This window comes from Felis catus, chromosome D2 (assembly GCF_018350175.1).
Source record: "Felis catus isolate Fca126 chromosome D2, F.catus_Fca126_mat1.0, whole genome shotgun sequence".
Classification (NCBI taxonomy): domain Eukaryota; kingdom Metazoa; phylum Chordata; class Mammalia; order Carnivora; family Felidae; genus Felis; species Felis catus.
The window spans coordinates 75,723,067-75,737,320 of record NC_058378.1 but is presented as its reverse complement, the minus strand read 5'-3'; the positions used below and the strand labels follow the sequence as shown (position 1 = coordinate 75,737,320).

At 50.9% G+C, this 14,254-nt stretch overlaps 1 protein-coding gene across 3 annotated transcripts in view; it reads left to right on the top strand.

Annotated features, from left to right (window-relative positions):
* RGS10 (regulator of G protein signaling 10) overlaps window positions 1-13,673 on the top strand; it is a 41,222-nt gene extending 27,549 nt beyond the window's left edge. For 2 of the 3 annotated variants that reach the window (XM_023240996.2, XM_011287586.4), the window contains exon 5: window positions 13,326-13,673. In XM_023240996.2, coding sequence (XP_023096764.1) covers window positions 13,326-13,472 — 147 coding nt within the window. In that variant the 3' untranslated portion in view covers window positions 13,473-13,673. Of the gene's footprint in view, window positions 1-7,820; window positions 8,985-13,325 lie in introns of those variants that run through there. The other variant, XM_045040754.1, reaches the window with a different exon arrangement.
* Window positions 13,674-14,254: the final 581 nt, after the last annotated feature.

Genomic DNA, 14,254 nt, shown 5'->3' with positions numbered 1-14,254 from the left:
CTCTCTGCCCTGCCCCTGACCGCACTTTCTTTCTCTCTCTCTCAAAATAAATAAATAAACCTTAAAGTACAGCCAGCGTTGAGAACCTGTGCTGAACACCCCATGTTCTAGGTATTGTCAGTACTAACAGTATCTACTGTTCAGGGGTGCCTGTCAGTGCCTGATGCCCACTTGGCATGTATTCTCTTGTTAATCTCCAGTGAGTATTATTATTATTCCCATTTTGATGATGCGAAAAGCGAGGTTCAGGGAGACTGAGTGGTTTGTTATTCCAAAGTCCTGCAGGTAGCAGGAAGTGCTGGAGGCCAGATTCATTCTGGTCCACCTGCCTTCAAAGACCGCACTCTCTGTGGCGGGCTCACAGCCTGGAGGGCTCTCCCAGCTCCTCAAAGCCCCAACAGACCAACTGATGCAGACAGATTGGAGGCTGTGTGAATAGACAATCCCATTTCCTGGGACTGCAGGAGCCAAGGTAGCAGTGAGGAATGCACCAGGCTGACGTCCCTCCACACGGTAGGACCTCGGGCTTCCAAGGACCCAGACCTGCTACAGTTAGGTCTGCAGCACGTCTCAAAATGGGGCTGGGCCTCTGCGAATCGGGCATACGTGGGGAGGAGCCACAGGGACAGAGGCAGATTTTTTTTTTTTAAGTGACAAAAATATGTTTTAAGGTTACTTTTATTCACTTAACTATAAAAGGCATTCATGCTTAACCAAAGAAGCTTGGGAAATCAAAATATAAAGATGAAAAAAATTCATAATTCCATACCTGGAAAAAAACCCCACAAATAACATCTGATCTCTAGATTTTTCCCTCCTTTTCTTTCCTATAGGTACGCACATGCACGTGCATGTAACTGTTGTGCCACAATGCAGTTCAGAGTTCTTAATGTAAAGAAAGTATTTTTGTACGCTGTTGTTAAAATTCATTTATTTGAGGGGCGTCTGGGTGGCTCAGTTGGTTAAGCGTCCCACTTCGGCTCAGGTCATGATCTCTCAGTCTGTGAGTTCGAGCCCCGCGTCGGGCTCCGTGCTGACGGCTCAGAGCCTGGATCCTGCTTTGGATTCTGTGTCTCCCTCTCTCTCTGCCCCTCCCCCACTCATGCTCACTCACGCACTCTCTCTCTCTCTCTCTCTCAAAAATAAACATTAAAAAATTTTATTTATTTGAGATGGAGAAAGAGGCATTAACTATCTTCCAAAGGTACAACGGGGTGAAAACAAAGTATTTGGACTCTGAGCTGATTCCACAGTGAGTCCCTGGGAAGGGCTTTGGGTTCTGTTTCACTTCAGAAAACTGCCTCTCAGGGGCCTTGCTGGTAACCCTCAACATGTGTGCTCAGCATGGCCTGTGGTTCTCTGCTCCTAGAAGGCCCCCAGGAAGGCCCTGTTTTTCCGAGTGAAGGAGTTAGAAGCTGGGAGGAGTGCATTCGGAACCACAAGATTTCACCTAACTTAACCCCCCCCATCCCCTCAGCGGCTGTGGCTTCCTTCCACGCTGTTGGCTTCATTGCAGTGCCGTCTGAGCAGCCTGCCTCGTGCCCCCGGGCACCCCGTTCACCAGGAAGACTCCAGGGAACCTCAGCCCCTTGTCACGGCAGCAGCACTCCAGCCCTGGAGGTGCTGATAGGGCAGCGTGGGCTTTAGGGCGCAGCTGGAACCTGGAAGGGGGGCAAATCCTCCCTGAGCAGACCTGACATCCGTGCATCTTCTCGGGTCTTCATTCAAGTCCTATTTACTCTCGGTTTACACACAGTTCTAGTGGGCTCTGGTCCTCAGGTCATGGCGGATTGGACAGCAAGAGGCGACAGCTGACAGGCAGGGAGGAGACAGAAAAGCGAAAGTCAGCATAAAACCACAGCACAGCGATATCTGGAGCCACCAAGCGCGGGGGCCCTCAGCCCCACGCACCGCCCCGGGGGCATCCCTGTGCTACGGGATGGTGACACCATGAGTGATCTTGATACCCCAGAGCGTCAGACAAAACTTAAATTGTGGTCGGCGTATTCTGTGAAGAACGGGTTAGACATTTTAATATCTTAAGTTTGAGATTTTAAGAGAAGTTTGGGGCATAAAACTCTGTTACTCTGAGGGGCGCGTGGGTGGCTCAAGCAGTTGAATGTCCAGCTTTGGCTTAGGTCATGATCTCGAGATTTGTGGTTTCGAGCCCCACATCGTGCTCCACGCTGGCACTGCAGAGCCTGCTTGGGATTCTCTCCCTCTGTCTTTTTCTCTACCCTCCCCCACTTGCTTGCGAACGTGCTCTCTCTCTCTCTCTCTCTTTCTCAAATAATTAAACTTTAAACAATTACTTTGAAAACCTATGGAAGTGGAGAGATCCTTCTCTGATTTATTTTATTTATTTTCAATGTTTATTAATTTATTTTTTGAGAGAGAGAGCAAACCAGGGAGGGGCAGAGGGAGAGAGAAATCCCAAGCAGACTCCATGCTGTCAGCGAGGAGCCTGACATGGGGCTCGAACTCACAAACTGTGAGATCATGCCCTGAGCCGGAACCAGGAGTCGGACATTAAACCTACTGAGCCACCCAGGTGCCCCTCCTTCTCTGATTTAACTCAGTTCTGCAAACATGGCCCAGTCGTGTACTCAGCACGTGCTGGTAAGGCCAGGAGAGATGGGGGTAGTTCTGTGGCTGTTTCCTTGGAACCTCAGCCTAGAATCAAAGGCTGCTGTTGGACAAATTTAAGTTGTGGGAAGCAGGAAGGAGGAGGCGACCTTACAAAGAGTTGGTTTTTTTCAATGAAGTGCTATTTCCTGCAGTGTCTTTTTTTTTTTTTTTTTTCTCTTAAAAATGCACTACTAGCAGGTCTATTTCAGTTGTGGTTGGTTTGCTGGTTATTTGTTCTTTCCTTCACTCCCTTATGCCGCAATATGGAGGGAGAGCCCCGCTATGTGCCGGGCACCGTGTTAGGAACTGTGTGTGCGGCAAGGAAGTCGGCACCCGTCTGACCGTGAAGACCGAGGACAACAGGTGCTATGAAGGAAAGACTACAGGTGATGGGCTAAGAGTGACTGGGAGGGGCCTACCCTGGAGCTAGTGGAGGGCTCCCTGAAGAGGTGACTGAGACCTGAGTGGTCGGGGGAAGACAGGTGAAAAGGCGGCAGGACCTTCCAAGGAGAGCCAACAGCAAGTACAAAGGCCCTGGGGTGGGGATCCACTAGGTGTGTTGGAGGAGGTCAGCGTGGCTGGAAGTAAGTCAAGAGCGACTGGCAGGGGTTAGGCCCCGAGGCTGCGGTAACCAGTTTACTCCCAAGGATTTTGAATGGTAACTAGTTATTTATTTATCTATTTATTTATTTAAAAAAATTATTTACAAAATTTTTTACGTTTAATCATTTTTGGAGAGAGAGGGAGAGAGAGACAGAGTGTGAGCAGGGGAGGGGCAGAAAGGGAGAGGGAGACACAGAATGTGAAGCAGGCTCCAGGCTCCGAGCTGTTAGCACAGAGCCCGATGCAGGACTTGAACCCACAAACTGTGAGATTATGACCTGAGCTGATTGGATGCTTAACTGACTGAGCCACCCAGGCACCCCTCAAAAAAAATTTTTTTATGTTTATTTTTGAGAGAGAGAGAGAGACAGACAGACAGACAGACAGAGCATGAGCCCAGGGAGGGGAAGAGGGAGAGGGAGACAGAGTCTGAAGCAAGCTCCAGGCTCTTAGCCGTCAGTACAGAGCCTGACATGGGGCTCGAACCCACAAACCGTGAGATCATGAACTGAGCCGAAGTTGAAGGCTTAACCGACTGAGCCAACCATTCAAGCTGCCTCTTGAACGGTCACTATTTATAGAATGTGCCAGTTAGGCTAATAAGATTTGGGCCTCTTAAAAGCTGGGCACCTTGGCTGTGATCCCCGGCTCCAGCTGTACCCGTCCCTCACCAGCCCGTGCAAGAGAGCGATGGTACCTTGGTGCAGGGCCATCTCTACCAGCTGTGAACCTGCAGCCTCCTCACCGAGGCTCATCATCTGTACCCCGATGGCCTGACACCTGCCATCTTCCCCTCCCCCACTGCCCATCGCTTCCTGGGTGCTGAGCTCAGATTTACTGTCATTGTCACGTTGTCATGTTGGGTTAGCCAGGATGGGGAAGGGGGAGCTCATGTTCCAGTCTGGCCTCCATCTGGCCCCCGGTGAGTCCCTTTCTTAGTGTGGCCTCTGTGTCCTCATCTGTAACAGGGGGTTTTGGCAAGCTCTGTTCCCTCTCGGAGCTGCACAGCGAAGCAGTCTACAAACCTTCAATATCCATAAACCTTTTTAACCTGATGTTAAAAAGTGGCTGCCTGCTAGCCACCACCTGATTTCCTTAGACCTGATTTTGTCCGCCTTTTCTTCGACTTTAGAATTTAGTAGCTGTGAAACATTGGGCAAGATGCAATCCCTCTGTATGCCTCAGTTTCCTCATTTGTTTTGAAACAGAGGTTATGATAAGGCAGTTGTGAGGATGAAATGCAGTCGTATCTGTGAAGTGCTTACTTAGTGCTTACTTACTCCGTAAGTATTAACTGCGTGTGTCCTTTAGAATGTCACATGAAGATAACTTTAATTTCAGGCAGTTCTTTTTTTTTTTTTTTTAAGTTTATTTATTTAGAGAGAGAGAGCGCGTGCGCATGGGAGCAACAGAGAGAGGGAGAGAGAATCCCAAGCAGGCTCCCCACAGTCAGCACGGAGCCCGACGTGGGGCTCAAACTCACAAACCATGAGATCATGACCTGGGCCGAAACCAAGAGCTGGACACTTACCCGACTGAGCCACCCAGGCGCCTCTAATTTCATGCAGTCGTTCTTAACTGGGGATGATTTTGCCCCCTAGGGATACTGGGTAGTGTGTGGAGACCTTTCTGGCTGTCACAACTGGGGTGGGGGCTCCATTGGCACCTAGCGGGTAGAGGCCAGGATGCTGCTAAATATGCGCACAGGACAGCCCCACACAGGACACAGAGTTCTCTGGCCCAAGGTATCAGTGGTGCTGAGGTGGAGAAATCCTGATATAATGTGACTTCCAGAACCATAGCAGAGTTCACGCAACCTTCCCCTCACGTGCCTCAGGTCCCCAACTAAAAAGCAGCAAATAATGTATATGTCTGGTTTCTATACTGGAATTCTGGGAAAACATTAAGTTTACACAGTTGACACAGTGCTTTCGTGGGTACCTCTCATTTGACTCTGGAGGAGTCTTGGGGAAGGTGGCACCCGGCACCTCAGTTTACCAGTGAGAGAGTTTGCTCCATGGGAAGGTGATGTGACTAGCCTGAGGTCACAGTGCTGGGAGAGGGGGAAACAGCTTGGGCTCAGGGCTTCTGGCTCAGCCGGACTCTTCCCACCTCCCCATCACCCCATGGGAACCTGCCTCGTGCAAAGCAGTGGTATTTGTTCTTAGCTCCTCCTGGTCTGGGCCGCCATATTCCTTTCACACTTGCTTTACAGCGACACTGCCTTTGGCATTGAAAGACCTGCCAGGGCTCTCACCTTCTCCATTCCCACTCTGTCTCCCTGGCTCAGTTGTGCTCTTTTGCACCTCCAGCCTGGCTGATTCTAGAACCTCCCTGTCAGTTACTCAGGTACCGAAAACCAGTTACAACATGAAGGGATCAAACCGGTCACAGCAGCCTAGCAAGCGTATCTCTGTACAAGAAATGACAGCGTCCGTCTGTGCTGGTCTTGTCAGCTCAGTGGGCTGGACGCATGTCTCCTGCTCGCCTGCAGGGCTAGGAACTCCAGGGAGCAAGGCCGGCCCAGGGGCCCACTGAGCCAGCACTAGCCGTGAGCATACCCTGTTACCGTGTCACTCACGATGCTGAGCAGGTTAATCTTAAAAATTATTTTTAACTGTTAAATAACTGCATGTTCCCTGCTGAGAAGAAAAGAAAATTCACGTAACCCAGGGGGTCTGAAGTAAGAAGCTAAAACCCCCCAGGGCGTGCCTTCCCTCTCACTCCCTGGTGGGAACTCTTGCATGTTTCGGATCCTTCCAGACCCTTCCCCGAACGTGTAAGAATGGAACGCTTTGAAATCTGCTCAGTGACTTGAGATTGCGCCACGTCAGTGATTTAAAACAAAACTCTGCTGCTGTAAGTTTCTCAGCACCACCTTATTTATATACCTGTCTTGCTCTGAAGCCTCTTGTTTGAATTCCACAGAAGAGCATGACTGGAGACGATGGAAGGACCAAGGTCATTGCACATGGCAACTTGAGACCATGGCTTTCTTGGACCATGACGGAGGTTTTGGGGGGGGGGGGCGTCGCAAGGCTGCTCATTCTTCTTCCTTAAATCTCGCCCAGGCTTGGTGCTAAGTCTGTCTGGGGAAGGCACAATGGAGGCAGCCTCCTCCACGGAAAAGGAAGCCCTCAGCCTCTGATGTTTGAAAACAATGTAGAAAAGGCTTCATCGAGATGTCAGTGCTCCCGGCCACATCCTTGACAGAGAAAGGAACCGTGTGCGTCTGGCGCCTTTTTAGCAGTGTCGTTTCTTTGAGTTTCCCCAGAACCCAAGTAGAGAGAAACACTTCCTTTTTAGACATCAAGAAGAAGGGGTGGACCGGCTGGTGGGGACCCAGCAGTGAGGGAGGGGCCGCCATGCCTCCGGGGTCATAGGGGGTCCGCTCCCTCCCCCACCCCCCTGCGGCTCCAAGTCTGCGGTGGTGGCTGGAGCCGGGGATTCTGGGCGCCTCCGTCTTGTGGGTGCCAGCTGACCTCTGCCCCCAAAGATTAAGATTTGTCCACTCCCGAAATCGGCCTTTTCCAGTGTGCAAAGCCAGAGAGGGCAGGTCGTGGGTTTTCATTCAAATGGAAGAAAAGTTGGCATCCACAGCCGTTTGCCTTATGAGGGGCGGAGCAGGGCAGGGGCAGGAAGGGTAGTATTTAAATACTTTGAGATTTAAAAAAAAATTTTTTTTAGTAACTTTAAAAAGGTATTTAGGGGAAGAAGGTGGGTGGGTGCTAGAATAGCTTTTAAGTCTCTTCCTTATGACAAAAGGCAAAAGTGAAATACTTTCACCTCATGTGGAAAGCATGTCATTTGGGCCTGGGATTTGAGCATTTGACCAATTGTCCCCTGCTCAGTGAGACAGCACAGCCCCGTGGGCCTGTGAGGGCAGGCCTCCCTCCTTTTCCGTCCGTGTCCACCTTCTTTCTGGAGTTCTGATCCCACCCAGCACGGCATCCGTCTTTGGAAGGCTGTCCAGGAAGCACTGTCCAGGGTGACAAGAAACTTCCATGGCCCAGCCTGGCACGTTGGGACGAGGGCTGACCTGAGCTGCTGTCTGCAGGCTGCTCTCAGACCTTCTCTTGATTTCACCCCGTTCCCACTCAGAAGATGGGGAGATGGTCTTGAACTTGGGGGGTGGGACATCCCTGTGTGTGCCCTGCCCGACAGCATCTGCAACGCCCAGCTGATTCTGCATCGTTTCATGGCTTGAGGGCTGGAGGGAGGGGGCTTGCTTTTTTCACACTTTGTACATGTAGGTAGGAAGGCACGTCTGAGGGTCTGGGTGTGGGGGGAGACAGCACATTCTAGAAGTGCTGCTCAGAGACCGTAGCACTGGCCACCTTCTTCAACCCAGCTCCTGAAGCAAACATGAAAACTCATTACTAAAACTCTCTGCTGCATTAAAGGACCCAGTTGAAATAACACAGCAGAGCGGTTTGAAAAGGAGGGAGGATGCTTGTTTTGGTCTTTTAATGTTCCTATCGTCTGAGAAGCATTAAAAGATTAGGCTTGAAACCCACTTAATCGACACAGGGACGTAATCTTCGCCTAGAAGCCTTCAAGCCTAGTTAAGCGTCCCATTTTCTGCACAGATGAGGGTGCCTCGGGGAGCGTGTCCTTTCCTGGAGCCGCAGATTCGGCACAACCTCCAGTTGGAGCACCGCGTGGATATTTTCCCTTGCAGAAAGGCAAATCCTAATCAGTCATCGCCCTGGGATCTGGGGGGGGGGGGGGGAGGGGGGGCGTGGCTGTGTAGTTGGACCTTGTACAAGGATGCCCACGGGTGGGAAGGCTCCCTTGCCTTTATCACCGAGAGTTCCACCTCCAGTCGCCTGCAGGAATGGATCCCAAGACGACGACGCTAAATAGTTTACAGTCCAGGCATGCCACTTACAGATGTGGGGCAGCCAAAACCTGAAACCTGCTGAGCCACAGCTGCCTTGGCCAAAAAAAAAAAAAAGTACGGAATGCAGTTTAGCTGCCAACTCAAGTTTTCTGCTTCATCGGCCGCCTGTCTCTCAGAAGGACCGTCTGTCTGCTGTCCCGCTCTGCTCTGATGCCGTCCGCCTACCTGGAGCCCTCCCCACACCCCCTGCTCGATTTGTCTCCACCTTCTTCCTTTCTCTTCCCTGTAGACAACTTGAGGTGTGCTGTCAGTTCAGGCCCGGTGAGGCCGGTTCTCCCCATCTGAGAGTCCTTGTTTTGTAGAACCTTCTGGAACACCTTGGGCCATCTCCTTTTCCGTGCTCAAGTAGGAGTGAGCTGAAATCAGTAAGCCAACTGTTAGTTTCCAAGGGCCATCTTAACAAGCTATCTCGAACTGAGTCACTTAAAACAACAGAAATCTATTTTCTAAGTTCAGGAGGTCAGAAATCCAAAATCAAGGTGTCGGTAAGGCTGTGCCCCTCTGGAAGGTTCTACGGAGGAATCTTTTCCTGCCTCCTCCTGGCGGGGGCTAGCACTCCTTGGTGTTCCTGGCTTATAGCAGCATCACTCAGATCTATGCTTCTGTCTTCAGACCTATGGTCTCTTCCCTCTGTGTCCCTCTGTGGTGTCCTTCCTTCTCATGAAGATACCACTCCTTGAATGATGATGTCATCTCAAGATCCTCAACTAACCTTATTCCAAATAAGGTCACATTCTGAGGTTCCAGGTGGATGTACACTTTGGGGGTACACCATTCAACCCACCGCACTGACTTTTAGGGATATTTGTTTCCCATTTATATACACAAATACATGTCTTTTTTTAAACATTTTTAATTTTTTTAAAGTAATCTCTACACCCAGCATAGGGCTTGGACTCATAACCCTGAGATTAAGAGTCACATGCTCTTCTGACCGAGCCAGTCAGGTGCCCCCACAAATACTCTTTTTTAAAAAATGTTTATTTATTTTTTGACAGAGACAGAGAGAGAGAGAGAGCGCACGAGCTGGGGATAGGCAGAGAGAGAGGGAGACAGAGGATCTGAAGTGGGCTTTGTGCTGAGGACGGAGAGCCTGACGTGGGGTTTGAACTCACGCGCCGTGAGACCGTGACCTGAGCCAAAGTTGGATGCTTAACTGACAGAGCCACCCATGTGCCCCCCACTCCCCCACAAATTCACTCTTGAAGAACATATTTGGGGTCACTGTGTTTTGTTTTATTGAATTTTTAAAATTCAGTGTTCAGTCACATAACATTCACATATTATTACATTTTTTTCATGTTTAACTCTTTACAGACTTCATTTTCAGTGACTGTCCTATTGGTCTGCCAGGTGAGTGGCGGGACAGCCTAGTGGTTAGGAGTGCGGGCTGGAGATCGAGGTGGCCAGCGTTTGCATCCCCCATGTCTGTCTTGGGCTGTGAAGGGCTACGGCCCCCTCCAGAATCCGACGTTGGAGTCCTAAGCCCCAGTACCTCAGAATGTGACTGTGTTTAACGATGGGGAGGTAATTAGTGTGAAATGAGGTCATTGGGTGGGCCCTAATCCAATATGACTCGTGTCCTTCTAAGAAGAGGTGACGAGGACACAGCCACACACAGAGAGAAGGCTGTGTGGGGACACAGGGGAGAGACGGCCACGTACAGATCTTCCTTGACTCGATATGGAGGTACCTCCTGACAGTAAGTTGAAAATACTGCAAGTTGAAGGTGGCATTTAGTACATCTAACGTACCGAACCTCGTAGCTTGGCCCAGCCTCCCTTGAACGTGCTCTGAACACTTACGGGAGCCGCCAGCTGGGCAAAGTCATGGAACACAAAGCCCATTTTACAATGCGGTGTTAGATATCACATGTTGTGCATCGAAGACTGTGCCGAAAGTGAAAACAGGACAGCTGCACGGCTGTAGGATGGTTGTCGGCACAGGAGCTGTCGGCTCTCGTGGTCCCGGGCATGACTGCAAGCTGTGATGGCCACTGCCCAGCATGTGAAGTAAAAAAAATCATTGAGTTGAGGCCATCTAGAGAAGTCGTCTAAACTCCTGGCCTCCAGAACCGTGAGGAGAGAAAGTTCTGTTGTTTCAGCCCCGCGGTCTGCGTCACAGCCCCGGCAGATGGGTACCCTGACCGCTGGGGCAAAGCCCCGAACCTCTGAGGCCTCTTTCCTTCTCTCTACAGTCAGGTCCTCCTAGGGGCTCGTGAGGAGTAAATGAGAGAATACTCTGCGTGCTCCCTGGGGCTGGTTGGAAGGTGCTCCAGGCAGAGTTGGTATCGCCCTGGTCGATTTTGCCCGCCCTCTGTGGTTGCACGTTGGGTGCTGTCTGTCCATGCACAGGGAGAATATTTACTGGGCCCCGGTCATGGCCATTTGCCCTGTGATAAATGAGGCTGTGGCCTGTGGTCAGCAGCTGAGCACACTGTTTTTGGCTACTTTCTTGGGAAGGATGTTTTTTTTAACGTTCATTTATTTATTTTGAGAGAGACAGAGAGAGTGTGAGCAGGGGAGGGGCAGAGGGAGAGACAGAGAGAGTCCCAAGCAGGCTCTGTGTGCCATGCGGAGCCCGACGTGGGGCTCGATCTCAAAGACCTTGAGATCATGACCTGAGATGAAACCAAGAGACGCTCCACTGACTGAGCCACCCAGGTGCCCCTGGAAGGGATTTTTAGGTGCTTGCTCTATCCTCCAAGCTGTTTTCACTGAGCACCTCCCATGGGGGGCCCTGTGATGGGAGCAGCCTGTTGCCATGCACTCCTAGGCCAGTGCCCAGGGGACCCGTTTGCCGGTGGCAGTGATGAACCATTAGGCAGCTCGCACGCCCGGAAAATGTTGTCATTGGGAGCGACGTCCCTTTCCTTTTTCAAACCCGTCCAGGGTCTGATGGCCGCAGCCGCCACCTGGCGACTTTACGGCACCCGGAGCGGCACCAGGAGGCAGGCGGAGGCTCTTGGCAGAGGAAGCCCTCACCCGAAAGCCTTCAGGGGCATTTCACACCTGCCCATGTCAGGGAGTGGCCATTATGCTCCTGTTAAATCGTTTGCGGCCTCCCCTCCCCTCGAGCTTGTGGGCACCGGTGGAGTGCCAGGAGCCCGCGGCCTCTCCTGGAGGCTGAGTCCTGCCAGCCCCTGAGCACTCCCCTCAGCTGCAGCGACCTCCTGCCCTCTGCCCCCGCCTCCTCCATCCCTGGGTGCCTCCAGCCTTGGCCTTTTTTCTTCTCTTCTTTGAAGTGTGAGCCTCAGAGGCACGACAGGCAAACAGGATGCTCCCCTCCCACACGCAGAGACTTCAGACGAGACACTTGGGTCGAACCGCATCCTGCTGGCAGTGGTGGGTCCCATCTGCCGCGGACCTGGTGTGTGGGAGGGGGTGCAGGGCTGGGTGCCAGGAGGGGTACTCACGAAGGGGTTCTCGCTAGTCACTCTGAGCCTCATTCCAGAATTCCAGCAAGGTGGGCATGACAGGGTTCCCTCTGGGAGCTCCGTGCCTGGAAGAGCTGAATAATGCAGGTGGTGAGGGATGGTAACACCTGCTTGGCGCCTTTGTGAGAGGCCATGAATAGATAGCGGCATTCCTCATCCCCTGCCTTGCCCTTGGCTATGATTTTTATGTTTTCTGGGAGCTATTTTGTTGTCGTTGTTGTTTTAAAACGAGTAATTTCTCCAAACCTTGGCAAAATCAGTCCAGGGTTGCAAGATTGCTCTAAAATAGGTGACGGCTATGGAGAGGCACCAGGTGGGGACCTACGGGAGGCGTGCTCTTCCTCAACAGCTGCAGATCCGAGGCAAGACCAGAGGGGACACCCAGGGAAGGGCAGCCAATAGTGTAAGAGTTTCGGGAAAACACAAAGTCCTAAATCTTGCCCGAGTCGTGGCCTCTGAGGATAGCAAAAATGATTTAGGCGCTTCTCCTGTGAGCGAAGCCATCTTGGGAAGATGAACGTGTAAAGGTGGAAGGGTCCAGTTCTCCTATCTCCAGGCAGATGTTCTGAGTCCCGAGACTCCATCAGACATTTAGTTTTCAAAATAGTTCGTGTGTGTGTGTGTGTGTGTGTGTGTGTGTGTGTGTGTGTGTTGGGGGAGGTCAAATTTAAAAGATGTCAGGGTTTTACCACCCACTTTATAACCCCGCCTGGCAGTGAGCAACATTCTAGACGCCTCTGGAACTTTCCACTTGTTGAGCCCATGGTAGTGCAGTCAGTGAAGACACCAGGGTACGTGGTGTGGATTTTTCATCGGCAGAATGTCCCGAAAATTCGGTTGAAAGGTTTGAGAGAGAGATGATGGGGGAGATTTCTGAAGAGACTGTACTCCTCGACAGCCGGAAAATGCTTTTGTGTTTGCTTCTCTCTTCCCCACCGTTTTTTGTAGGGCAAGGGTGGAGGATGGGGAAAGATCAGGTGGGAGGGTGGGCGAGGGGATACCAGGAGTAGGGGCCGTGGCTAAGAAGAGGGGGCAACTTTCTGCCCTGGGGTGCAGGAGGCAGCACTCTAATCCGAGGACTTAGGCTCTATCAGGGGTCCTGAGAGTTGTTTCTTTCCCAGAGACAGGCTCCTGGGCCTGTGTGAGTGTGCAGGTGGCCGCAGGCTGCAGCCAGCTGTTGCTTTTTAAAATTAGAGCCTGTGCCCAGAGCCTCTCCTTGCTAGGGCTGTGGTTTCACTCCCCTGCTTGCATTAAACAAGCCCCATTTTGCTTCTTGGCACAATAATAGGTTTGTTTGAGATCCTGGATTCCAGACTTCTGGGGGTCTTGCCATATTGGCATCATCTGACAGGACAGCGGCCTTTACAATATGACCATCTCTACAGAAATGGTTGGTGCTCTGCCATCTCAGGTTTCTGGAAAAAGGCATCCCTGTGTTACCTATCCAAATAAAGTGGAAGTTCTTAACGGACCTTCTGCTACAAGGGTGTGAGTCAATGCTGTGTGCATTTACACTTCCGTGGAAAATAAGGGTAGATTTGTTCGTGTGGTTATTTAAGCGTCCATTGAGACTATTTGAAAATGACCGAAACCACCCCAGAAATCCTCCTGGTCTAGGACACGACTTACTTGCTTTGTGCGTCTTGTACGAATGTGTCTTCTTTGGCACCCGATAGGTACGAAATAAACACTTGATAGGATGATTCGCGGCCCGACTGGCCTCCTCCTTTAGACTCTTTTTCATTTTCCCCTTAGATCTTCAACCTCATGAAGTATGACAGCTACAGCCGCTTCTTGAAGTCTGACTTGTTTTTAAAACACAAGCGAACCGAGGAAGAGGAAGAAGATCCACCTGATGCCCAAACTGCAGCTAAAAGGGCTTCGAGAATTTATAACACATGAGTCCCCAAAGAGCTGGCAGGACTGGCTTTCAGAAGCGAAGGAACTTGCTCTCAGGACCATGCAGGGTTTATAATTGCTTTGTTATCTGTAAGGACTGAAATGCGCAAAACCCTTCCGTGGGATATGTGTATTTTATTAACTGCTTGACCAGTAAGTTTTGCATGATGGCTAATCTTACATAAAAAAACAAATAGCTTTGAAGTTTTAGTTCACATACACACACACACACACACACACACACACACACGCAGAAGAATCCTTAAACACTGGACACCTTGAGCATCTTGATTAAACGTCCTGTGAGGCCACCAGGTGAACTTAGAGCCACCTCTTACATTTTAAGTCATTGCCCGGCCTCTGTGGGAAGGGTCATGCATGTCCACAGATTCACTTGGGCAAATCAGCTCAAGAAGGAATTGATCTGACAAACTCAGGCCCCCGGGGGTGTTGGTGGTCAGGTACCTTTGTGGTTAAATACTTCTCGGGAACGAGTTCAGTGCTGGGAAAAGAAAATTCATCACTGACAGCCTATACAGATTTGGGGAGCTGTATGTGAGCATCCTCAGAGGGTTCTTGCTCCTTGTGTGGGGATTTGTCCCGGTTTTGCCTATAATCCGTGACATTTCATGCCACACAGATAAATAGTTCATCTTGACAGAAACAAGATCTCGACCAGGAAGAAAGACAAATGGGAAATTGTTCAGGGTCCCCGTGACACCACAAGGTGGTGTTGAATGGGCTCGTGGCCCGTGGCCCGTGCCGATGATGGAGTTGGTGGGATA